Raw genomic sequence first — 24,247 nt, 5'->3', positions numbered from 1 at the left:
TCAAGAAGAGAGACCAGAAGGTGTGTTCAAATTACCAGGGGATCACATTCCTCACTCTCCCTGAGCAAGTCTATGCCAGGGTACTGGAGAGGAGAGATCAGCTCACAGGAGCAACAGTGCGACCAGGATACGTCCTGGGCACCACCCTGTGAAAGGTGTTCCAGGCATGTCCCACTGGGCAGTGGCCCCGGGGAAGACCCAGGAAACACTTGCTCGGCTGGCCTGGGATCGGGGTCCCCTCAGAGGAGCTGGAGAAAGGAGCCGGGAGAGGGAAGTCTGGGTATCTTTGCTTAGACTGCTGCCCATATTTCTATCTCCAGACTCATGACTCTATCAGACACTCTTTTTACCTCCACAACACTATTAACAAACTTCTGTAAGATAGCTCCTCCTCCATTTCTCTTCCAATCTCCACCATGATAGACCAACTTGAACCCTGCTCCTAAGCTTCTAGCCTTGCTATCTTTCCACCTGATCTCCTGGACACACAGTATGTCTACCTTCTTCCTCCGCATCATGTCAATTAATTCTACCTTTTCCTGTCATAGTTCCAACATTCAAAGTCCCAACTCTCAGTCCAGCATTCACGTTCTTCTTTTCTCTGGAAGCCCCTTCCTCCTCTCCTTTTTTGACTAACAGTAGTCCAATTTCCCCTGGCAACCTGTCGGTGAACAACACCGATGGCGGTCGTTGTTAACCTGGGCCTTGGCCGATCCGTTATGGATATTATAGGTCTGATTTGGATATTTTGTTAGGCAAAGATTTTAGGTCGGATGCCCTTCTTGACAAAACCCCCTGTATTTGGGACCGACACAATGAGACCCTGGCTTGGGCCCCCTAGTGGCTACATTTCGTTTAAATCAAGACATTTCTGATTTATTTGAAACCACAATTGTCATTAAATAAAAACTGAATGAAGTTAATCTAGAATAAAGGATAGAGGATGCAAACCTTGTCGGGAGTCAGTGGAAAGTCGGGCTTTAACAGGTAGAGACTCTTGTCGACCGTCGCAATACAAACACAGGAGCCCCGGTCCGCCCGAACACGGAGAGTCAGCGGGTCCCCGGGTATGGACTCGTTAGAGGAAAGGGAAACAGACACCTGCAACCACCACAAAGTAAAATCAACAATTGCTTTTGATTATTGCTTTAATGAAAGGTGCATATTTGTGGGGCGTTTGAGCAAAAAATAAACGTAAATAAAAGAAACAGAGAGGAAAAGTAAGGCCTTCAAAAGAGAGCGGGAGGCTAACAGTCACTTTCACACACCAGAGCAATTTTTCAGCAGCCACAAATTAGCCCCATTAATTTGTTCCGCTGCCCTCCTTTCACCATTCTGTAACCTGTCATCCTCTCCTGTCATGACCCCACTTATCTCCCTCCAGCCTGCATGGTCGCTGCCTCATCTTGCCCGCACAACCCCCCACCTCCTCGCACACATATTCACTGTGTTGTAAGGGCATACCAGAGAGCTGTAAATAGTTCAGGGAGTTAACTCCACCTAAAGTCAGGCAGGAACTTGGGAACACTCTCAGGCCAGCACAGATGTTTGTTTACAGGCTGTAACGGCCGGCTCCAGCTCCCCCTCCAGCTTGAATAACTTCTTATTTTTATTCATAAATCTCGCTTCATTCACCAATAATGACTCTTTAAAGTTTCAAATTGAAGCAGAGACTTTGAACTTTTTATGTTTTCTGCAGACAACAAACCTGGTTCTCAAACTCAGGCAGGACAGAGAGCTGTTGACTGTCGGTGACACCTTCGCCATTTTCCCTCACGTAGTAGACCAGCAGACGGCTGGTGGGCGTCATGGAGTTACTGACAGGGAAACGCAGATAAGACACACAGATGTCCATCTCATCCTGAGAGGAGGAACCTGCAGGACCTGGCAGAGAAAGAGCAAACAGCAAACACTAGAGTGACACATTCTCACTGAAGATTGCAATTATTTTATTTTAGAATGTCCAAACAAACAATCTTTATTAGCGGTTAAAACCAACTATGATCATCTTTTCATCTATTTTCAAAGTGTTCCCAGTAATCTTTTAACTAGGTTTCTGCCATTTTAAGCTAAAATCCTACAACCTGTCATTTTCTAGACTATTGATTTTTTAACCTTTTTGAGCCAAGCTACACTTTTTCCTTAAAACAAAATTCCACACACCGGCATCCATAAACGTCTAAAAGGAAAAACTCTATTGTCTGTTTTGTTGTACAGTCCCTGCATTTTTTGGGAATAATTGAGGCAGAACAGTTGCACCTTTTTTTCCTAAATGTTGTAAAAAAAGAAAAAAAAAAGTTGTGACATTTTTAATAATAATTTTCAACTACATTAGTTGATAGTTGTTTATGCCTCTGGATTATTATTTTGCAATGATATGCAAAAAAAGAAATCCCAACTATAATATATTCTTTGTAAACAGTGATTAATTTTAAATAACCCAATGCATCATGGGAGATGTAGTGCAACTGACACTGACACTTCGTTATTTTGTTCGCCTTTTAAACGGTCTGATCCGGCGGTTAGCTACACCGCTAAACACAAGATTTGTTATTTTCGTTGGAACTGAGAGACTGTATGAGCCGAATAAAAAACAAGGAAGTGAGGACGTTAACCACTTCTGATTGGCCAGATGGATGACATGTGATTAAGCCTCCAACAATGATTGGTGGAGACAGTTGAAGGGGCAGGACTTTTCTAAAAACCGGAGCTAAGGGCTAATTTAGTGGCCAGATCGCGGTACCTTGACTATCTCTCACGGCACACCTGACTGACTATCTTTCACGGCACACCTTACTATCTCACGGAACACCTGACTATCTCTGTTCTAGGACATAGTTTATGAAATTCAGCAGGAGTTCATTAAAAATTCAACTCTGACTTTTGGGCGGGACCAGAGCAGCCCCGCCCCCTCCTTGCTCTCTCTGTTGCAGAGGGAAATGTTTTATTTTTACTTTCTACCTAACAAAAATACTGATTTTTCAATCTGTATTTTTGTCTGCTTCTGATTCACAATGACTTATATAAAGAAAGACACTTTTAAGCTTAATTTTATTAACCCTTTAACACCTGCTTCGATAGGGGCTGTATCAAGGAGGGATGCAGCACCAGGCAAAATTATTGATACATTTCAAGCTTTCAAGTTATTTTATTCATGGTTTTAATTATTACTATTTTTAACATTTTTATACAAAATGAGTTGTGTGTTAAAGTGTAAAAAAAAAAAGAAATAATCATTGCAATTTGGCACCCCCTCCAGCAGGTGGCAACCTAGGCGGTCGCCTATGCCCTTGAGCCGGCCCTAATTCCCAACACTGATCATTGGATAGGATATCTGAATCTATTTATGGAATAAAAATAAAAGTTTAATTTTCTAATTGCTAATTCCTCACATTAGTTTTAACAATTTAAGATGTTCTTTAAATTGGTTGAAGTTGTAAAAGGAAGGTAGAGCTCAGGGCATTACCCGATGCAGAGGGCGGGCTCTGGGTGGCGTGGATGTTCTTGTCAAAGGTGACCGTGGCGCGTTTTTCTCTGCGTGAAACCGTCGTGTTTGCTGGCTGTTTCCCCGTCAGGACGATGTTCCCTCGGGACGCCACTTCATAGTGCAAAGTGAAATTACAGGGACATGTGGATTTAAGCGCCACTTCAGCCTCCTGGCCAACCTGCACACACAGACAGACACTTTTCAGGAGTTTGATCAGAAAAACTTCACAGCTTGTGATGAGTTTTCAAACGATCAAACCTTCAGAAGTCTGCTGGGGTTTTGGATCTGGATGTGACACATGCTTGGAGAATACCAACTGGTTATGGAGAGGTAGTTTGGTAAATACTGGTCTCCCACTGTCCTGTCATCAATGGATGTCACCTTGGTCTGTTCAGATGCAAATTTGACACAAAACATACATTTATCCCCTTTTAAATGTCATTTATGACTGAGTTTATCCTGCATTGCTCTTCCACTAACCTCCAGCCAGACATACTGGGCAGCTGTGGGGATGGAGGGAATCTCAAAGCTGACTTGGCCATCTTTGGAAACCAGCTCACTGGTGTAGATGTTGTCCCGCGGACTGAGCTCTGCCTTGATGCGAACCTTCACCCCATCAGCTGGACTCCCATCAGGATAGGTGACATCAATCTGTGTGAAAACAAAGGAAAGAAAAGTTAAGTTAAAGACTTTAATTCAGCATCTTTCTCTCCAAGTTTACATCAGATGGAGCTTCAAAATTATGACCTTATTATTCAATTTAGTCCAAATAATCTAAATAGTTTCTTATGTTTTAGGGACCAACAGATTTAATTAAAGAGTCCCAGCATGAAATCAAAGTCCTGAGCGGTGTTGTGTTCTACTGTGAACCTAAAACTCAATTACAGGTAGTAAATTTATTCATTATTCAACTGGAAAAATCACAGAAACTCAGATCAAACAGAGTTTTATATTTTAAGACAAAGATCAACTTTGTAGAGACTAAATAAATATGTATAAATCCAAAAGCAGCCTAAGCTTCAATAAAAAGTAAACAAAATTCCCAAAATGTATTACAATGAGATTTATTTGTATTATAAGTCATTCCTACAATAATCCGTTTGCTAAGGTGGTTGGCAAACAGACCGGTGAGTTCAAAGACATAAAGGAGGGTTACAAAAAAAAGGATTATGTATTTCTCTTATTTTGAAAGGGTCAGGAGAGCGACCGGTAGAGGAAGTGGGATCGGTGTTTACATCTTTCACAATATTTATTTGGAAGTGGTTTAAAGTTTGATCGTTTAATTGAGTATTAGGGCAGCTATGAAAATAAAAAAAATATATTTACAAGAATAAAGTTGTAAATCAATGAGAAAAAAGTCATAATTCTACACAAAAAAGCCAGACTTTTTTGACAATATAATTGATTGTGTGAGCCTCCAACCACATTACGGCTGATAAAATCCATTAAATCAGCCTTCTCTGTTTTTACGTTGTTTTAATCATAGAAATCCATGTGCTGTAATACATTTGGGTCCAGAATCTTCCTCTGAAGAGATCCAGTTTCCTGAAAATCATATTCAATGTCCTTAGACTTATAATAAAAAAGAAATAGTATTTCCTTATTTGTAAAAACCAAATCTGAACGAAGGACAGAACGCTGCACGTCTCTTATATTCAAACACGATATTGTTTCCTTTTATGTTGTTTATATTAGTCAACAGACACTTGGTTCATAAATGTAAGACTTTAATCTTGTAAATTCCCAACTTAAAATTATGAAATGATAATGTTATCGTTGTAAAATATTAACATTTTTACTCATAAATCTACAACTTTATTCTTGTGAAATTACAACTTTTTCTCTTAATTTCACAACTTTATTATTGTAAATTATTTACTTTTTTCTCATAAATTTACATTTTTTCCCATAAAGTACAACTCTTTTTAAATGATAATTTAACAATTTTATTTTTAATTTTTTTTACTTTTTTCTTAAAAATTTTACACCTTTATTGAAAATATTTACTTTTTCCATCATATATTTACAGCTTTTTCTAGTAAAGAACAACTTTTTTTAATCATGATTTTATTAGACTATTCTCATAAAAATTACAACTTTTTTTAATAATAATTTTATTTTTGACATTGACTTTTTTTCATAATTTTATGACTTTTCTCTTGTAAATTATTTACTTTTTTCTCATAAATTTAAAACTTTTACTCTTAAGTTACAATGTTTTTAAATATCAATTTTACCATGTTATTCTCTAAAAGTTGTTTTTTTTCATAATTTTAGGACTTTTTTTCTTGTAAATTATTTACTTTTTTTCCTCACATATTTTCAACTTTTAATTGTAAATTACAACTTTTTGTATCATAATTTTACATTTTATTTTTGTAATAAATTGACTTTTTATCATAATTTTATTACTTTATTCTAATAAAAAAATATTAAATAATTTTATGACTATTCGTGTAAATATTTAACTTGTATATTACAACTTTTTTATCATAATTTGTTACTTTATTCTCAGAAAATTACAACTTTTTCTCATAATTTAACAACTTTTTAATGTATATTTTTACTTTTTTCTCATATATTTGCAACTTTTTCTTGTAAAATTTAAATTAAAAAATAATGTCATCACTTTACTCTCAAAGATTTCTTTTTAGAATTCCTTTTTATGTTGGCCTTAATACTCCATTGTATGTTTGTATATAATCCTAAAGGTTTATAATCATAAAATGTGAATCCTAAATGGTTTAAGACGATCCATGTCATCCTCAACTCTAAATTTCATAAATTGAATTTTATTGTTTCGTTTTAAGGATCTCTGAATCCTGAATTTAAACGGAGAGTTTGTTCTTAAAGGCTGATTGCCGACGGCGCTCCTCTGCCGTTAAGTTTTGGAATTTCTTAGAATGGTTCTTAATCCGGCAGAGTTTTATGTGTGGAAAAACAGACGTAAAGCATCAGCAGATGAACGTCACAGCTGTCTTCTTTAAATGACGACCCAGACATGTTCGTTTTGGTCTGACCTTTCCTTTATAAGGAAGCCCGGGTTTGAACTGCTTCCGCGTCTCCTTGGAATACTTGATGTCGATGAGCTGCTTGTGGACGGGCGTGGAGTCGTCAAACGTGGTCTGCCGGCTTCCGTCCACGCTGGTCACGGACGCCCAGATGCTGACCGTCCCCCTGAAGTGGTCCGCCACGTCCACCGGCATCATCTCTCTGACACACAGGCTGAAGTTGGCAGAACCTCTGATCTGCAGACAGAAGACGTGAGATCAGATCTGCTAAAGTGTGCCAGTCGAACAGCTTTGATGAAATGAGTTCAAATATTACATGTTTAAAATAACACATTAAAGTAGTAAAATATGTTAAAAAATAACAGTAAGTTGTATTTTTAATATGATATTTTAACATGTTGTGTCAGCCAAAAAGTTTCCAACATTTGTAAAGAAGCAACGAACCTCCATAGTTTTTATGACAGGGTGTCCCATCTCGTGGCGGTAGTAGCCGACTCCATTCACAGTCATGTTGACGGTCAGTTTACCTGTCACTGGTTTTCCAAAGGTGTACCTGTAAGGCATCGGGATGATGGAGCTTAACGTGGAGATTCATGACAGTTTTCTGAGGCAAAGCTGCTGCAGAAGTGGGACTGACTTAGCTGTGACTGTAGCCGGCTCGCAGAGGTTCAGATCACGGATGTACGGCGGCGGATCGACCACCAACTCGAACTTTGGCATCACTGTGGAGGAACCAATAGTTCAGATGTCTTCTCTGTAGAAAGCCATAAAGGGGAGTTGACCTTTGCTAGCTCCCTATGCCGTCCACCTGGCGGCTGGCTAGCAAGGATAAACATTTATTGAAAACCCTAAAACTACATTTTAAAACCGTAACTTTTTAACATAATTATGAACTAGATATAGAGCATTACCTGAGATAATGTTAGTGTGAATGCTGGAAGCTGAATTTGGCCACTGAAGATGCTAGTACTAATAGCTAAAGATGCTGAAGGTGATGGGCAGCTAAAATACTAGCTAAATGCCAAAACAGTCTAAAAAACTGAAAAAAAAATTAGGTTAGCCAAAACAGCTAGCATGTAGCTGAAAAAATAGCTAAACTTGAAAAAATCCTAAAAAAATGAAAAAGCCAAAATTAGCCACAACAGCTAGCATGTAGCTGAAATATTAGCTAAACTCACAAATAATTTTATGACTATTCTGGTAAAATTACAACTTTTTTCTCGTAATTTTATGACTTTATTATTTAAAAAAAAATTCAGAAATGTACAACTTTAGCTCATAAAATTACAATTTTAAAAATAATTACACCACTTTATTTTCGTAAAAATGATTACCTTTTTTTTCTCATAATTTTACGACTTTATTCTTGGAAATTACAGATATTTTCTCATAATTTTACAACGTTATTACTGTAAATGATTTACTTTTTTTCTCATAAATTTACAACTTTTTCTCGTAACTTCCAACTTTTTCCTAAGAATAATTTTACAAATTTATTCTTGTAAAAATGACTTTTTAAATCATAATTTTTCAACTGCATTCCCTTAAAATATCACCTTTTTTCTCATAAATTCATAACATTCTTGTAAGTTATTTACTTTTTTCTCGTGAATTACAAGTCTTTTCGTATAATTTTGACGCTATTTTTGTAAAATTATGACTTTTTATCCTAATGTATTACTTTATTCTCATAGAAAACATCGTTAACTAGAACTGACTGATGTATTAAAATATAGAAGTAATAGACAACATAAACTTCAATATCTCAAAAGCAGAGACAATTTTTCCTGATTTTACTTTATTTGCATCCTCTTTGGTATTTTTTTTTTTTTATGCTTGTGGTTTTTACCGTATTTCTGCACTTCAAAGGACTTGTTGTACGTGTGGCCCTGCACCTCCACGAACACCACCCACTCCCCAAAAACAGGCTGGTCCGACAGAGGGAAACTCATGTTCACAAGTCCTACAGGAGCAAAGACACACAACTGTTTCACATTTTCAGCGTGGGCTTTTGTTTGGTTTATTAATTATTATACACTGTAAAAAGTGACACATTGGATCAATTAATAAAAGTTCTGTAATTTACTGCATTGAAATGTTTTCATTTTCAATAAAAAAGAAAAAAATTGAGGTTGATGGTTTACTCAAAAATTCAATCTGATAAAATTAATATTTTTTATGTAAAATTTCAAAGATTTTGTTAATTTATCCAGTGTTTTATTTTTTTACAGTGTACCTGCTGTATAAAACCACATTGGAACTGGACAGAAATCTCACGTTTTCCCTAAAAACAAGAGCAATAGATTTGCAAAACCTAACAGTAGATCTACTGTACATGCAGGTGGTTTGAGAATAAGCTCACCGCAGCAGACGGGCTTAAGGTTCTTCCACTGGATCATCCTTGATCCTCTGGGATCCTGAAAGATCAGTTTATGTTACTACAGCCTTCAGCTGCAGCAGGTCATAAAACAAGCCTTAGTTATGCTTAATCTGGCAAAACTGGATTCAGTTAAACAATGTTTGAGTTTGATTTTCTGAAACATCTTAAATAAATCTAAAGTCCCACTCCAATCATCTATTTTTGAAGCGTTCCCAGAGGTCTTTTAATTAGGATTATGCTGTTTTTAGCAAAAATTTTGAGGAGATTTTCGACAGAGTGACAGTCGTTCGTTTGAAATTTGCCTCCGAGTTGTGGGCGGAGCCCTCTCCATCGCTGAGAGTTCTCTGTTTACATGCTTTCTCACTAGCAGGCAGCTTGTCCACTGTATTTTCTACATTACCAATGAGATCTTAATCAAATTGCCTTTTTTAATCTGTTTCTGATTCATAACTATTTGAATTTAAGAAATACTTAGAATCTGAATCTTAATTTTCTTTCATTTTTCATCAGAAAACAATTTAAACAATTTAAAAAACACATTGTTTTTAATTGGAGTGGGACTTTGAATAAAAATGTAACCTATTATGCAAATATTATCTTGTCCTGTCAAAACTAAAGAAGATCTGCATTAGGAGATGAGTAATGGTGGTAGAACAGGAGAAGAGACGAGGCTCCTTTCATGTTGTTTATTCAAGCGGACCCTGCTATCAAGGTGAGCTTTCCTGACTTCTGCTCTGTAATCTCAAAGCCGGTTGGGAACTAAAATTGCAACTGTCCTCATCCCAGACGTGGCTCTGCCAACCCTGGGTGGTCCCGCCCGCTCGTCTTCACTCACCAAAACATACGCCTCAATCTGCAAGAGAAGAGGGAAAAAAGGATTGAATGAATAAATAGAAAATAAGCCAACAGGAGATCTTAAGCTTCACATTTCTGCTTATCCTACAATCCTCTGTCTGTGAAAGTGAATTTAGCTGCGACGAACATTCATGGCAGCAAACATCAATAAACTGTTTGCCTGCACAGTAATTCTGTATATTTGGAGCCACGGCAAACATTCCAGCAGAAGTGACTCCAAACTCGGCTTCTGTAAACTGGATGTTTCTTTGAACTCCAAGCGGACGAGGTTTCCCATCCGAACAGCCCCAAAATACATTCAAAAGGTGTTTTCATATCCGTGTCAACAGACGCAAAAAGAAAAAGAGCTTTGGAATTAATGGAGAAACGGATGCTTGGAAGCTAAAAATGTCAGCTTTCTGCAACCTATAATAAGATCGGGCTGACTTACATTACTACCAGGACTTGTTTAGTTTGGGCAAGAAGTGTGTATGTGTAAATGTGTGTAAATAGTTTATTGAACGTTTTCTTTTTTTTTCTACAACATGAACATATTTACACTCTTTGTAGTTCCTTTAGGCTAATGTCATGCTTATTCTGGTAAGAAAATATAATAGTCATATGTAATGACAAACTAGAAAAGTTGTATTACCTTCGATAATGCTGAAAATAGTCACTGAAGATGCTGAAGCTTTTTGCTGAAAATGGTGACGCAATTTATTTTAATTGCTAAAGAGATTTGATGAAAATGCAAGGTATTTGCAAAATGTTAAACTTGCTAAAAGACTGGAAGTTTCTTTAAAGGACTATAAAAGAGTGCTGAAATTGACCCCAATTTCAGAAAAATTTGAAGTAAATTTGCTTAAAAACCCAGAATACATGCCAATTTTGCTAAATACTTGTTGTTTAAATATGAGCTAAACTCCAAAATAGTTAAAAAAAAACCTTAGTAGATGCCAAATTAGCCAAAGCTAGCATATTGCTTAAATACTAGCTAAACTCAAAAACAGCTCAATAAATCCTCAATAAATGAAATTAGTCAAAAACGTTACCCTGTTGCTAAAATAGAAGCTAAACTCTAAACTAGCCTATAAAAACCTCAGTAGATAACAAATTAGCCAAAAATGTTTGCATGTTGCTAATATAGAAGCTAAACTCTAAATTAGCCTAAAAAAACTCCAGTAGATGACAAATTAGCCAAAAACGTTAGCCTGTTGCTAAAACAGAAGCTAAACTCTAGCAAATTAGCCTAAAAACCTCAATAGATAACAAATTAGCCAAAAATGTTTGCATGTTGCTCTTATATTAGCTAACCTCCAAAACAGCATAAAGAAATCAGTAGATGCCAATTTAGCCAAATAAGCTAGCACATTGGTTAAATACTAGCTAAACTCCAAAATAGCCTACAATTCCTTAATAAACTAAATTAGTCAAAAACGTTAGCATGTTGCTAATAGAGAAGCTAAACTCTAAATCAGCCTAAAAAACTCCAGTAGATGACAAATTAGCCAAAAACATTAGCGTGTTGCTAAAATATCAGGGAAGCTCTAAATTAGCATAAAAAACTCCAGTAGATGCCAAATTAGCCAAAACAAAGCTAGCATATTGCTTAAATACTAGCTAATTTTTAATGTAGCATGAAATTTCTCAGTGAACTAAATTAATCAAAAACATTAGCATGCTGCTAATATAGAAGATAAACTCTAGATTAGCCTAAAAGACTAGTAGATAACAAACTAGCCAAAAACTAGCCAAAATTAGCTAAACTCAAAATGTTTTGAAAATTACTATAAAAGATGAAAACATAGCCCATGAAAAATATCTAAAGATTTGTTGCTCATGTATTTAAAATATGAAATTTGAATACTTTCTCATTTATTTCCCATAGGTTTTCTCTTTTGTTCAATATTTCAAAAACTATGAAGTTTAATACCAAAAATACAAGCAGTAATGTCCTGAATGACCTGAACGTTTTAATACCAAGACTGACGAAATCGCTGAAAGCGTGATTGAGTTTTTATGTGCCAAAAATGTACGGAAAGGAGCGGGAGAATCACTATAGTGTGAATGTTCACTATGCATTCACACAATAATACTGAACTATAAACAAACAAATAAACCAATCAATCAAACGTAGTGGTAGATGTTTTTATCCCTTCCTTCTATTACTTCATATGATGATTTAGCTGTCTACTAGCTGCGTTCTGAATGTAAGTAAATTGTGCTATTTTTTATGAAATTGTTCTCTTGAATACCTTTTCATTCGCTGGCCTCAGGTCTGGTGTGACCGTGTAGACATTGATGAGCACTGAGGACACAAAGCAGAAACAAATCCTGTAAACAAATCCTGTTCGCATTAATGTGTCAGAGAGCATGAAAATCTTCCTCCACCACATCAAACATGAAACGGTGCAACTACACTTTAAAAGCTGCAGTTCAAAACAAACTTCAGAAGTTTGACTCCTCTCATCAGAAACAGTGTAAATCCAAACTCTGGTGACTTCAACATCACTTCATGAGCGAAAATACACACAAATCTGCACTTCAGACACACAATGTTAGGAAATGGAAAGCTTGAAATAGAAAATTGTTTGCACTTTTTTTTTTAATAAATTGCATTAAAGTGCAAAAAATAAGGATGAAACACCATAGAGCTGGGGTGTCGAAATCAATCGCACAGGGGGCTAAAAACCCTTAGGTCGCACGCCCAACAGGATAAACAATTATTGAACACTCTAAAACTATGTTTTTAAAACTTTAAAACTGTAACTTTTTAATATAATTATGAACTAGATATATAGCATTACCTGTGATAATGCTAGTGTGAATGCTGTAAACTGAATATGGCCGCTGAAGATGCTACTGCTGACAGCTGAAGATGCTGAAGCTGATAGCTGTAAATGTTGAAGTTGAGAGTCAGCTAAAATATTAGCTAAATGCCAAATTAGCATTGAAAACAAAAAAAATTAAGTTAGCAAAAACAGCTAGCATGTAGCTGAAAAAACAGCTAAACTTCAAAACAGCGTAAAAAACTGAAAAAGGCCTAAATTAGTAGAAACAGCTAGCATGTGGCTGAAATATTAACTAAACTCCAAAACAGCCTAAAAGACTGAACAAAAAAGCTTAACTTAGCCAAAACAGCTAGCATGTAGTTAAAATATTGGCAAACTACAAAACAACATAAAAACAAAAAAAAAAAAACTAAATTAGCCAAAACAGCTAGCATGTAGCTGAAATATTAATCAAACTCTAAAACAGCCTAAACACAAAGACTAAAATAGCCTAAACAGCTAGCATGTAAATATTAGCCAAACTACAAAACAGCACAAAACACTAAACGAAAGCCTAAATTAGCCAAAATAGGTAGCAAATAGCTGAAATATTGGACTGAGTGACTCCTCCCCCCTGGTGTTCCAAACAGGAAGTGGCTCCTAGAAGCCAAAATCCCCTAGACTTGTATAGAGAAATAAACAGCTACACAGTTGTTCCATTGGTCACAATAACCATTATTTCCATTCAGTTTTTTTCATAGTTCAGCCAGGGGTGTGACTTATACTCAGGAGTGACTTATTTGTGTTCTTGACTTTTTTTTTGTTGTTGTTATTTCAGACATAAATAAGCTAATTTATTTGTTTCCTCTGACAACCGCTAGAGGGCGCTGCATCTGAAATATTTGCTACAGATAGCAACAGAAGAAGTGTTGTCAAAAACAAACATGGAAGAGAATCCCATTGTTTTCCTCTTAAACTTTGATATTTTTCTTATACGGATGAAAATATTAGTATTCTTGTTTATATTTATTTATTTTTTTAGCTACACCGGGCTTGGCGGGTTTGTTCTGAAACATCAGACTTTTCTCCCAAAAGTGCGACTTACACTCAAGAGCAGGAGTATCAAACTCAATCGCACAAGGGGCCAAAATCCAAAACACACCTTAGCCGCGGGCCGAACAGGATAAACATTGAACACTCTGAAACTACATTTTTAAAACTAACTTTTTAACATAATTATGAACTAGATATATAGCATTACCTGTAATAATGCTAGTGTGAATGCTGGAAGCTGAAATTGGCCACTGAAGATACTAGTGCTGATAGCTGAAACTGCTGAAATTGATAGCTAAAAATGCTAAAGCTGACAGCTCAAAACGCTGAAGCTGATAGCTAGCTAAATTATTAGCTAAATGCCAAATTGCCCTAAAAATGTACAGAAATCAGGTTAACCAAACATCAAAATAGCCTAAAAACTGAAAAAAGTCTAAATTAGCCAAAACCGCTAGCATGTAGGTATTATCCTAACTCCAAAACAGCCTAAAATACTTAAAAAAAGCCTAAAGTAGCCAAAACAGCTAGCATGTCGCTGAAATATTAGCTGAACTCCAAAACAGCCTAAAGATCTTAGTAAATGCCAAAATAGTCCATAAAGCTAGCCTTGACTTTGACACGTGCCATAGACCATCTCATTTAGTATTTTTTCTTTGAATAAATTTCAAAAAAACAAATTATGTTCCAGGATAAAATGAAAAACAAGTTTTTTTTCAGGAATGAGCTTTAAAGCTGGTGTATTAGGTGATGTAATCATTTATCCGTTTACTTAGAAAAAGCAAATTTTTAACTCTAATGCAGGAATATTGACAGTTCATGTGGAGAACAAAGTAGAACCTTTCTGTCCTGTCTTCATTCTTGACCTATTTTCCAAATAAAAAGATAAACAAATTATGACGTGAAACAGAATTTATTTTTTTTATTCCGTTTTTAAAAGCAAAATATGAAAAAAGCTACACTTTTAGGGCAGAAAAACATCTTTACAGGGTTTATACTTAATAAATCAAATCAAAATGTAAGCGTTTTCTTTCTCTTCCTCTTTTGGATACAATTATTACTCACCAACATCACAAAAAAAACTTTTTTAAATTTAATCTCTAAAGGTATGATTAGATGATAAATCCTTAAAACCCACTACGATGAACATGTTTTTTTGTGTGTTTTTAACATTTTTTTGTGGCATTTTACTCATAATGGAAGACGTATTGAAAGACTAAAACTGCATTTCTAAATATTTGCAACAGTGATCCTTTTTCTCATTATTATTCCTTATTTATTCTTCCGTACATTTTTGGATTTGTAAAAACTTAAATCACACTTTCAGTAATTTCTGCAATTTTGGTATTAAAACATTCAGCTCTTTAGGACATTCCTGCTTTAATTGTGGAGTTAATATGTTTTAAAAATTTTTATATTTTACGCAGTTTGTGTGATTTCTCAGCTCCATTGAAAATTAATAGGATTTTTTTCAAATTTCTGCAATTCTGCAAATTCAAAATATTCAGCATGTTCAGGACATTGATGCTTGTACTATAACATATGCATTTTTTTTCATTTTACCCCAATTTTCAATTTGTTTTCACATAATTCTTCAAATATTTGTGAACTTTATGCAAATTATGCAACTTTGGTATCAAAAGGTTTAACTCGTTAAGGACATTCCTGTTTGTAATTTTGGAATTTGTACATTTTTGGTTTCTTTTTTGGATTTTACGCAGTTTGTGTGATTGAAAATAAATGGGATTTTTTTTTATTTTTGTAAATAAACATTCATTAGCTAAACTCCATTTTTTAATTACTATAAAATATGAAAATATATTCCATGAATATATTTAAAGGCTTGTTGCTAATGTACTTCAAAATTTTGAAATTCTAAGACTTTCTCATTCATTTCCTATGGGGCATATTTTGCTCAATATTTCAAAAAACTATAACGTTTATAAATAACAAAACTAAAAGCAGTAATGTCCTGAACGAGCTGAACGTTTTGGTACCAAGATTGATGAAATCATTGAAAATGTGATTTTTATGTGCTGAAAAACGTACAGGAAGGAGAATCACAATAGTGTGAACGCTGACTAAACATTCACAATCAAAAGACGCTTCGGAAATCGATCGGAATCGATTATGATGAAGTTCAACTGATCCGTGTTGTTCACTGAGTGTTCAGCACCTTTGTGTTTGGGCTTGTAGATGGGCTTGTCGGTCTGGATGAAGACAGCCGTGCCCGTGCTCTCCACGGTGACGGTGGTGAAGTTGTGGAAAATGTAACCTCCCTCTGTAAGATGGCGGTTCCCCCACACTTTCAAATGAGCCTGACCTCTCAGCCCGGAGGGAACCTGCAGGCAGAAACGCTCGTGAGAGCCGAGCCGAGCCGGATCGGGGCTGGGTCACAAACAAAGGCAGAAAGTTGGACGGTGCGATGACACGAGATTTAAAAGGACTTCTTGATTTAGTGCGTTTAATAATAAGAGAACGCAGGAACAAAGCGATGACATAAAAGAGGAGAAGGAGGCCGTGTATTACATGTGACAGCTCTGGAGGGAAGTCCGGGTGTGATTTGGAAATAAGACAACAAAGCGAGGATGTTGTGCAAACTGGATTGATGTGTTGCAGCCTTCAGGGGCGGCAGCTCATACGTGCATGTCAGCAGCTGTTGTGTGTTATATTGAGGCCATTACGGTGCTCACAATGAATGAACAGAGACAGATGTTGCGTTATAAATGATGTTAGTGTTGATGCGCATGCTGCCAGAGGAATGTGGCCGTAACTGAGGGAAACAGAGGAATCGGAGGTATGTGATAAACACTGTCAGACTTACCTTCAGTTTAATGGTTCCTTTATCTAAAACAACAAGAGACAAAACAAGTCAGGCTTTTTTTATGTTTGTTTTTGCAAATTTTGTCACTTGTGTGGTTTTCTACATGTTGTTTTTCTGTAACCCGTTAACACCGGAGCTCCAGTGTTTTATGTTCTTTGATTTACTCGAAGTTTTCAACCGTTAAAACTTAAGGAGAAAAGCGGCTCACGCCACTTTTCTACTTAAGAATCTACTGCAATTATCATGTTAACAAGTTTCTAATGATAAAAACATTCATGGTTTCCCAGCTAGCAAGGCTAACTCCACCCCGATAGGGTTTGTCTGCAGTTTCTGGGGTGGCCTCACCAGAGTTGGTTTAATAGTTTAAGTGGACACTCAGTGGGTTGGCCCGCTATGCTAGCCACCCTCCCAGTGGACGCGTAGCATGCTAGCGAGCTCTACTGTAGCGAGCTAGTGAGCTAGCGAGCTCTGTGGGAGTGAGCTCCGCTGTATCGAGCTAGTGAGCCCCTTGCTGGAGCGAGTTATAGTGTATTTAAGTAGTGAGATCCACTGCAGCAAACAAGCGAGGTCTGTTGTAGCGAGCTAGTGAGCTTCGCTGTATTGAGCTAGCGAGCTCCACTGTAGCGAACTTCACTGTATTGAACTAGCAAGCTCCGCTAGCTAGCAACTTTGCTTTATTGAGCTAGCAAGCTCCACTGTAGCGAGCTCCGCTGTAGCGAGCTAGCGAGCTTCGCTGTATTGAACTAGCAAGCTCGGCTAGCTAGCAACTTCGCTTTATTGAGCTAGCAAGCTCCACTGTAGCGAGCTTCGCTTTATTGAGCTACCGGGCTTTACTGTAGCGAGCTAGAGAGCTTCGCTGTATTGAGCTAACGGGCTCCATTGTAGCGAGTACTGCTGTATCAAGCTAGCACACTTCCCTGTATTGAGCTAGCGAGCTCCACTTCAGGAAGTTCTATTGTAGTGAGCTTTACTGTATTGAGATAGCAAGTTCTACTGTAGCAATCTCCGCTGTAGCAAGCTAGCGAGCTCTACTGTAGCAAGCTCTACTGTAGCGAGATCCACTGTAGCGAGCTAACGATCTTCGCTGTATTGAGCTAGCGAGCTCCACGTTAGCGAACTCTGCTGTATTGAGCTAGTGAACTTCCCTATCCACCGGGCGGCTGGTTAGCGTAGCTAGTTAACCCACTGAGTGCCCACTTAAGCCAATGTGGGCACACAGGTGGAGTCTCCACAGAAACTGCAGACAAACCCACATTTTCTGCCCACTTTCAAACCATATGAAGCTCACTTGACCCTGTAGGCTGGATTCACTTGATTTTGGAATTGTATATTCGGACAGCACTGCAAAATGGTGAACGCACAGTAGAGTGAGTCGTGAAGGATTTTGGACGAGTAAACCATCGACTGTATATGAGAACTGGACAGAGTGACCCCTCCCCCCGCGTTCCAAAGAGGAAGTGGCTCCAAGAAGCCAAAATCCCGCAGACTTCTGTAGAGAAACAAACAGCTGTTACTCATTCATTCTATTGGTAAGAATTATCATTCTTGTTCTGATGCATTTTTTAGCATCTTCTTGATAATTCTCATTTTATTTTCATTTTTTTCTGTAATTCAAGTTTTAAACTGACCAATCAAATGGCTCATTAAAAGTAGGTGGAGCCTGCTGGCCCCAAAGCGTTTGACTGACAGATGTTCTGTAGCCTGCTTTCAAGTGGTAGGGGTGTGGCCTTCCAACAAGCTCACTCCTGATTGGTGGGAGGGTTGCCATAGAAACATTAACTCAGACCGACCAATCACTGCTTAATAACCTCGTCTAGCTTCAACATGACAACTGAATTGACTTCCTTTGGTTGCGGGTGACATCACAATCGCTCACTCCAGTTCTCGGACACAGTCGATGGAGAAACCTCAGCTTTGAGTTTGTCCTCACCGAACACGGAGCTGTGGCTGTGCGCCACCGTCTGCCCCTTCACCGACAGCTGCGCCTGAACCCGCGTTTCCGCTTTTGGGTTGAAGAGGGTCACGCTCACGCTCTCCTCGACGCCGGCTCGGAAAACTGAGGGTGCGGCGACCAGGTAACCCCTGACAGGAGATCCAACCGAAGAGTGAGAGGAGGGTCGGACAGATGAGGATGAGGAGGGACAAAACAGAGAAGAGGTCAGGAGGTCAAAAACACACAATTCACAAACAAAATGATTCATATTTAGTCATTCAGCAGAGAGTTTAAGTTGAAGCAACTAACATGTTAGATAAATAAAAAAACCTCGTATCCCTTCCGCTCTCCTTAGCTTGTTTACATTAAGAGTGGGGTCATCTGGACCCCCCAAGACAGTGCGCTGAACTTTTTTTTATCTTTGATTTTTGAGTTTCACTAATGTCCACAGCAGACATAAAATCCTGTCCACATTTGTCATGGAAGAAATCACATATCAATATGTGGTTGGAGTCATCTGGACCCCAAAGGGAGCGGAGGGGTTAATTTAAACTCAGAGAAAAACATGCATACGCAATTTTTGAAGTTGTACGCAAATTTTGCTTTTTTTCACGTAATTCTCCAAATTATTCATGTACTTCCTGCAAATTATGATAGTTTGGTATCAAAACGTTCAGCTTTTTCAGGACTTTCATGTCTGTACTTTTGGTATTCATACCTCTTACGCATTTTTTTTTTTGCGATCTTTTTTACAAAATTGTTCCAATTCTTTGTGCACTTTGAAATCTATGCAATATTGGTGTCAAAACGTTCAGCACATTCAGGACATTTCTGCTATTATTTTTGGTATTTAAATATTTTATGCAATTTTTGTAATCTCTTCTAATTAAAACTCAGAGAAAAACATGTTTTCTTTTCATCAACTATTGAGAATAATAGTAAATAATAGTAATAGTAAATTCACAAAATTGAAAATGTCTTTCACAAGTAAATTTGTGTCATATAAATGTGCACACCATTCAGGAAAGTTACTTATATTGCCTTTCAATACAATTAAACTATTGACAAACCCATTTTATGAGCTGTCTGCACCATTAAAAACAAAATAACTGATCAAAAAAACGATCCAGTAACTGAGTTTTCACTGAGTGAAAAAACAAAAAACATTAATTTACAATTACAAACAGCATATAAACAATGAAATGACGGTTCAAATACCTACAAATCAAAATTTCCTAAGAGTAAATCTCTGAATTGTCCTTTTTTTCTGTGGCACACAGATTAACAAATGAGGTTTTCAAACACAAAATAAAATAGTTCAATAAACATAATTCATAGAATGCGATTAGATATCACCTTCAGTCTTACTACACATGATGAACATATAAGATTATTCACATAAACACAAAAGAACTGAAGAAAAAAGCATCAAGATACCAAAACACTATCATGAAGCCATAATTGGCCATTTATTGTCTCATTTTTAAATGTATGTCTTGGACCACTTTGTGGTTGATCTGCAACAGTTCCAGTTTTATAAAATTTGCAAATACGTTTTGCCACAGTGTTGTGTGTGATGCTTGTTCAACTTTTTCTGTTAGAATTTTGTTAAACTGCTGCCTCCCGATCCAGTCATCTGTATAATTCAAATTTATTGCCCTTAGATCGCATGCCGAACAGGATAAACCTTTATTGAACACTGTAAAACTACATTTTCAAAACTTTAAAACCTTAACTTTTTAACATAGTGATGAACTAGATATACAGCATTACCTGAGATAATGCTAGTGTGAATGCTGGAAGCTGAATTTGGCCACTAAAGATCCTAGTGCTGATAGCTGAAGATGCTGAAACTGATAGCTAAAAACACTGAAGCTGATAGCCAACTAAAATATTAATTAAATGCCAAGTCAGCCTTAAATTAAAAAATATTCGCTGCATCCAAAGTATTTGCTACTGACAGCAGCAGAAGAAGTGTCGTCCAAAACAAACATGGCAGAGAATCCGATTGTTTTCCTCTTAAACTTTAATGTTTTTCTTATATCAAAATATTAGCGCTCTTGCTTTTATTTATTTTATTGTTTTTAGCTACACCGGGCTTGGCAAATTTGTTCTGAAACATCAGACTTTTCCCAAAAAGTACAACTTATACTCCACAGCAAGGGTGTCAAACTCAATCGCAGGGGGGGAAAATCCAAAACACACCTGAGGTCGCGGGCCGAACAGGATAAACATTTATTGAGACCACTACAACTACATTTTTAAAACTTTAAAACCGTAACTTTTAACATAATAGTAGAATAATAATAGTTATGAACTAGATATATAGCATTACCTGTGAGAATGTTAGTGTGAATGCTGTAAGCTGAAGTTGGCTGAAATTGATAGCTGAAAACGCTGAAGCTGATAGCTAAAAACGCTGAAGTTGATAGCCAGCTAAAATATTTGCTAAATGCCAAATTAGCCTAAAAACCTAAAAAAAAAAACTTAAGGTAGCCAAAACAGCTAGCATGTTGCTGAAAAAATAACTAAACTTCAAAATAGCCTAAAAATGGAAAAAGCCTAAATTAGCCAAAACAGCTAGCATGTAGCTGAAATATTAGCTAAACTCCGAAACAGTCTAAAAAATCTTAGTAAAAACCAAAATAGTCCAAAAAAGCTAGCAGAATGACAATTTTTAAAACTTTAAAACAGTAACATTAATAACAATAAAATCAAATGATCTGGAGGGCCGGATCCGGCCCCCGGGCCTTGACTTTGAGACTTGCTCCACAGCGACTTCTTCTTGATTAAAAATGTTTTGCTCTTGCGACTTATATTCCGTAAAATACGGTAATTCTTAAACTTTCCTGGAAGTTAGTTTACATTTTTTGATAATTACAGTATAACGTTGTATTTTTCCTCTAATTAGCATCTAAAAATAGCTAAATATTGATTTAAAGATGTGTTATAAACGGACAAACAGGTGATAAATGGGACCCCCACTACTTCCATAACATGTTTTTGTCCTTGCCCACTTCCCTGAGCCCCTGATTCTAGGTTTTCTATGTGGAAAAACACCCCTAGAGATCACATAAATTAGAACCCAATTGCATGCATGAGGGAAGGATCAGGTGGTTGGCATTACAGCTCTGCAGCTCTGGAGCCAGGAGCAGCTCAAGTTCTTGTGAGAGTCATGAGAAACAATCCCTGGAAAACAAGTGGGAGCCGTTTGATCTGTGGAGTTTAGCCCTCTCTTGGATGAGCTTGAATCAGGAGGTGGGGAAGGTCTTCCTCTGAGTCACATGGCTCACTGTACTCAGATTCTCATTGTTTTTGGCCAGCAGTCGGTCAGAGCCTGAGAGGGATTTGCCTTTCATCAGCCAGTCACATGTTCTCATGTTGTTGGCTCTGGCAAACTTGAAAGACTTTTTGACAACATGTGACAGAACACGAAAAAAAGAGACTTTTTTACAAGTTTGCATCCTTAAAGGAACTAGCTCATTAAATGCATCAATATGCAATTTAAAAAAAGAATGTTTAAAGATAAAAACGTGCCTTTAACAGTCCCTCCTTTGTGTTGAACAAACAGAAGCATCATGGAAAAACCACTCACTGCTTTTCTTCTGCTCCCATTGGGGAAACGCTGGACAGGATCAGGATCCACAGCGAATGCAAAGCTGGTAAACGCAGCATGTTCCGTCACTTCTGGAGATCCTGGATGAATGAGACTGGAGGAAAGCTTTGGATCAGGAACCCGCTCAGCCTCTCACTCCATTCAGGCGGTGCGCAGAGCTTCCTCCGGAACCACAGTGGCTGTAATCATCCCTTTTAGGCAAATCCACTTCTTTTCTTTTTTTCTTTCTTCTTCTCCTTTTACAGCCAGGAGTTCACGGCAAGTCCTCTCCCATGTGCTTTCCTTCACCCGCCCCGGTTCTGTTCTCTCATATTTCAGCATTAAAGTGCGGCGGTGTCCTCCCACTCCCGCGCGGCGCGGCGCTGCGTGCGCACGAGCTGCGGATCCGTTCCGGGATCCGTTCGGGGCTCGATCCGGTCGTTTCCAGCGAAACGGAGCCCAGAAACGTTCGGTCGCTCGCGGATCTTCATTCACTCCAACATAAGCTCTGACTGCACGTCTGTGCGCAAGAGCCGGCCTGGAACCGCAAACACGCTCCACAAAAAAATAAATAAATAAAAAAGCAGGATTTTTTTGTACGCATCACATTTATTTTAATGTTATTTAAATACACTAATGTCCCTGGCAAACCTTAAAAGAGAATATAACACAAATAATAATTGTGTTTTTTCATAAAGTTTTTATTCAGATAAACAGTGCCCTCTAGCGGCGGGGACGCACAGATGCAGAGTTTGAACCTGTTCGAGTTTATTCTGAATTCAGAGCATAGACTGTATATAATATATATATATATTTACAGTCAATAATTCAGAGTAAACATTCACACTATAGTGATTCTGATACTGCTTTCTAAACGTTTTTGACACGTAAAAACTCAATCACACTTTCAACGATTCCAAGAATCTTGATCTAAAAATGTTCAGCTCGCTCAGGACATTCTTGTAGTTCTTGAATACTAAATATTTCAAAAACTTTATATTTTTTGAAAAACTTCATAGTTTTTTTTTAATATTGAGCAAAATATGCCCCGTAGGAAATGAATGAAAAATGTCTAAAATCCAACAAAAATATTGTGCATTTGGACACGTCTGTGAACTTTCAGCTATAGACACCATTCAAACCTTAACATGTTTAGAAACTACTGTTTTTTAAGGTTATTTAGAGTTTAGCTTTTATTTTAGAAACATGTTAGCTGTTTTTGTCTAATTTAGACAAAATGCTAAAATATTGGCAAAATGAAACATGTTTTGTGTATCTTAGGCTAATTTGGAGTTCGGCTGATATTTTTGGCTTTATCTGATTGACAAAATTAGACTTTTTTCCAGCTATTTTAGTCTCATTCAGAGTTTAGCTAATATTTTAGTATTGGGCTAGCTGTTTTAGCAGGATTAGACATTTTCCCTGTTTTTTAGGCTAATTTGGAGTTTACTTCAAATTTATTATTATTATAGCTAATATTCTAGCAGTTTTGGCAAAGTGTCCAGTTTTTAAGGATAATTTGGAGTTTAGCTAACATTTTAGCATCATGCTAACTGTTTTGGGTAACTTAGACATTTTCCCATTTTTTTAGACTAATTTGGAGTTTAGCTATTATTTGTTAATATTAAAGCTGTTTTGGCAAAATCAGTCAAGTTTCCTGTTTTTTAGTTTAGTTTTTTGAGTTCAGCTAATATTTTAACATCATGCTAGCTGTTTTGACAAAATTAGATTTTTTTTAAAAAAACTTTTAGGATAATTTGGAGTTTAGCTCATATTTTAGCTAGCTGTTTTGGCTAAATTAGACATTTTCTTTTTTTGCTTATTTGGCATTAAGCTAATATTTTAGCAAGCTTTCGGCTTCTCTATTTTTAGCTAGCTATGAGTTTCAGCAGCCACATTCAGCTTACAGAGTTAATTTGTGAAAAACAATCACACTTTCAGCCATTTAGGCAATCTTTGTATGAAAACATTGAACTCTTTAAGGACATTCCTGCTTGTACTTTTGGTATTTTTACATTTGACGGTTTATAAGATTTTACACAATTTATGCAATTTTTCAGCCCCATTGAAAATAAATAGGACATTTTTCAAATGTATGCAATTTATAGTTAAAAACATTCAGTATGTTCTCGACATTCATGCTCTTACTTTTATAGAAACATTTGTAGTCTAACCAAGCTAAAAAAAAAAGCTTAAAAATAATATAAAAATATCAGAATAATTGATCTGAAACACCCGTTTGTGCTGTGCTAGCAATCCCTCTCTGAACAAGCCAACTTCAACTGCTTGAGCTTGTTGAAACATGAAATAACAGTTAAAACTTTGAACCAAAGATGGCGTCTCTGACATCAGATCTTCTGTC

General features: G+C 36.9%; 1 protein-coding gene across 3 annotated transcripts in view; it reads right to left on the bottom strand.

Moving 5' to 3' along the window:
• The window catches only part of cpamd8 (C3 and PZP like alpha-2-macroglobulin domain containing 8), a 65,510-nt gene extending 42,870 nt beyond the window's left edge, over positions 1 to 22,640 (bottom strand). For all 3 annotated transcript variants that reach the window (XR_002919932.2, XM_024278331.2, XM_024278332.2), the window contains exons 1-16: positions 21,886 to 22,640; positions 18,288 to 18,439; positions 16,358 to 16,380; positions 15,710 to 15,875; positions 11,968 to 12,020; positions 9,714 to 9,731; positions 8,861 to 8,915; positions 8,348 to 8,461; positions 7,136 to 7,220; positions 6,943 to 7,051; positions 6,508 to 6,735; positions 3,968 to 4,138; positions 3,746 to 3,874; positions 3,467 to 3,665; positions 1,709 to 1,884; positions 952 to 1,101 (exon numbers count right to left, since the gene is read on the bottom strand). Coding sequence is in view for 2 of the 3 variants with exons in the window: in XM_024278331.2 (XP_024134099.1) it covers positions 952 to 1,101; positions 1,709 to 1,884; positions 3,467 to 3,665; positions 3,746 to 3,874; positions 3,968 to 4,138; positions 6,508 to 6,735; positions 6,943 to 7,051; positions 7,136 to 7,220; positions 8,348 to 8,461; positions 8,861 to 8,915; positions 9,714 to 9,731; positions 11,968 to 12,020; positions 15,710 to 15,875; positions 16,358 to 16,380; positions 18,288 to 18,439; positions 21,886 to 21,965 (1,908 nt within the window). In the remaining variant the exon portion in view is untranslated. The remainder of the gene's footprint in view (positions 1 to 951; positions 1,102 to 1,708; positions 1,885 to 3,466; positions 3,666 to 3,745; positions 3,875 to 3,967; positions 4,139 to 6,507; positions 6,736 to 6,942; positions 7,052 to 7,135; positions 7,221 to 8,347; positions 8,462 to 8,860; positions 8,916 to 9,713; positions 9,732 to 11,967; positions 12,021 to 15,709; positions 15,876 to 16,357; positions 16,381 to 18,287; positions 18,440 to 21,885) is intronic.
• Positions 22,641 to 24,247: the final 1,607 nt, after the last annotated feature.

This window comes from Oryzias melastigma, linkage group LG4, assembly GCF_002922805.2.
Source record: "Oryzias melastigma strain HK-1 linkage group LG4, ASM292280v2, whole genome shotgun sequence".
NCBI lineage: Eukaryota > Metazoa > Chordata > Actinopteri > Beloniformes > Adrianichthyidae > Oryzias > Oryzias melastigma.
This window is presented reverse-complemented; position numbering and strand designations above follow the sequence as displayed.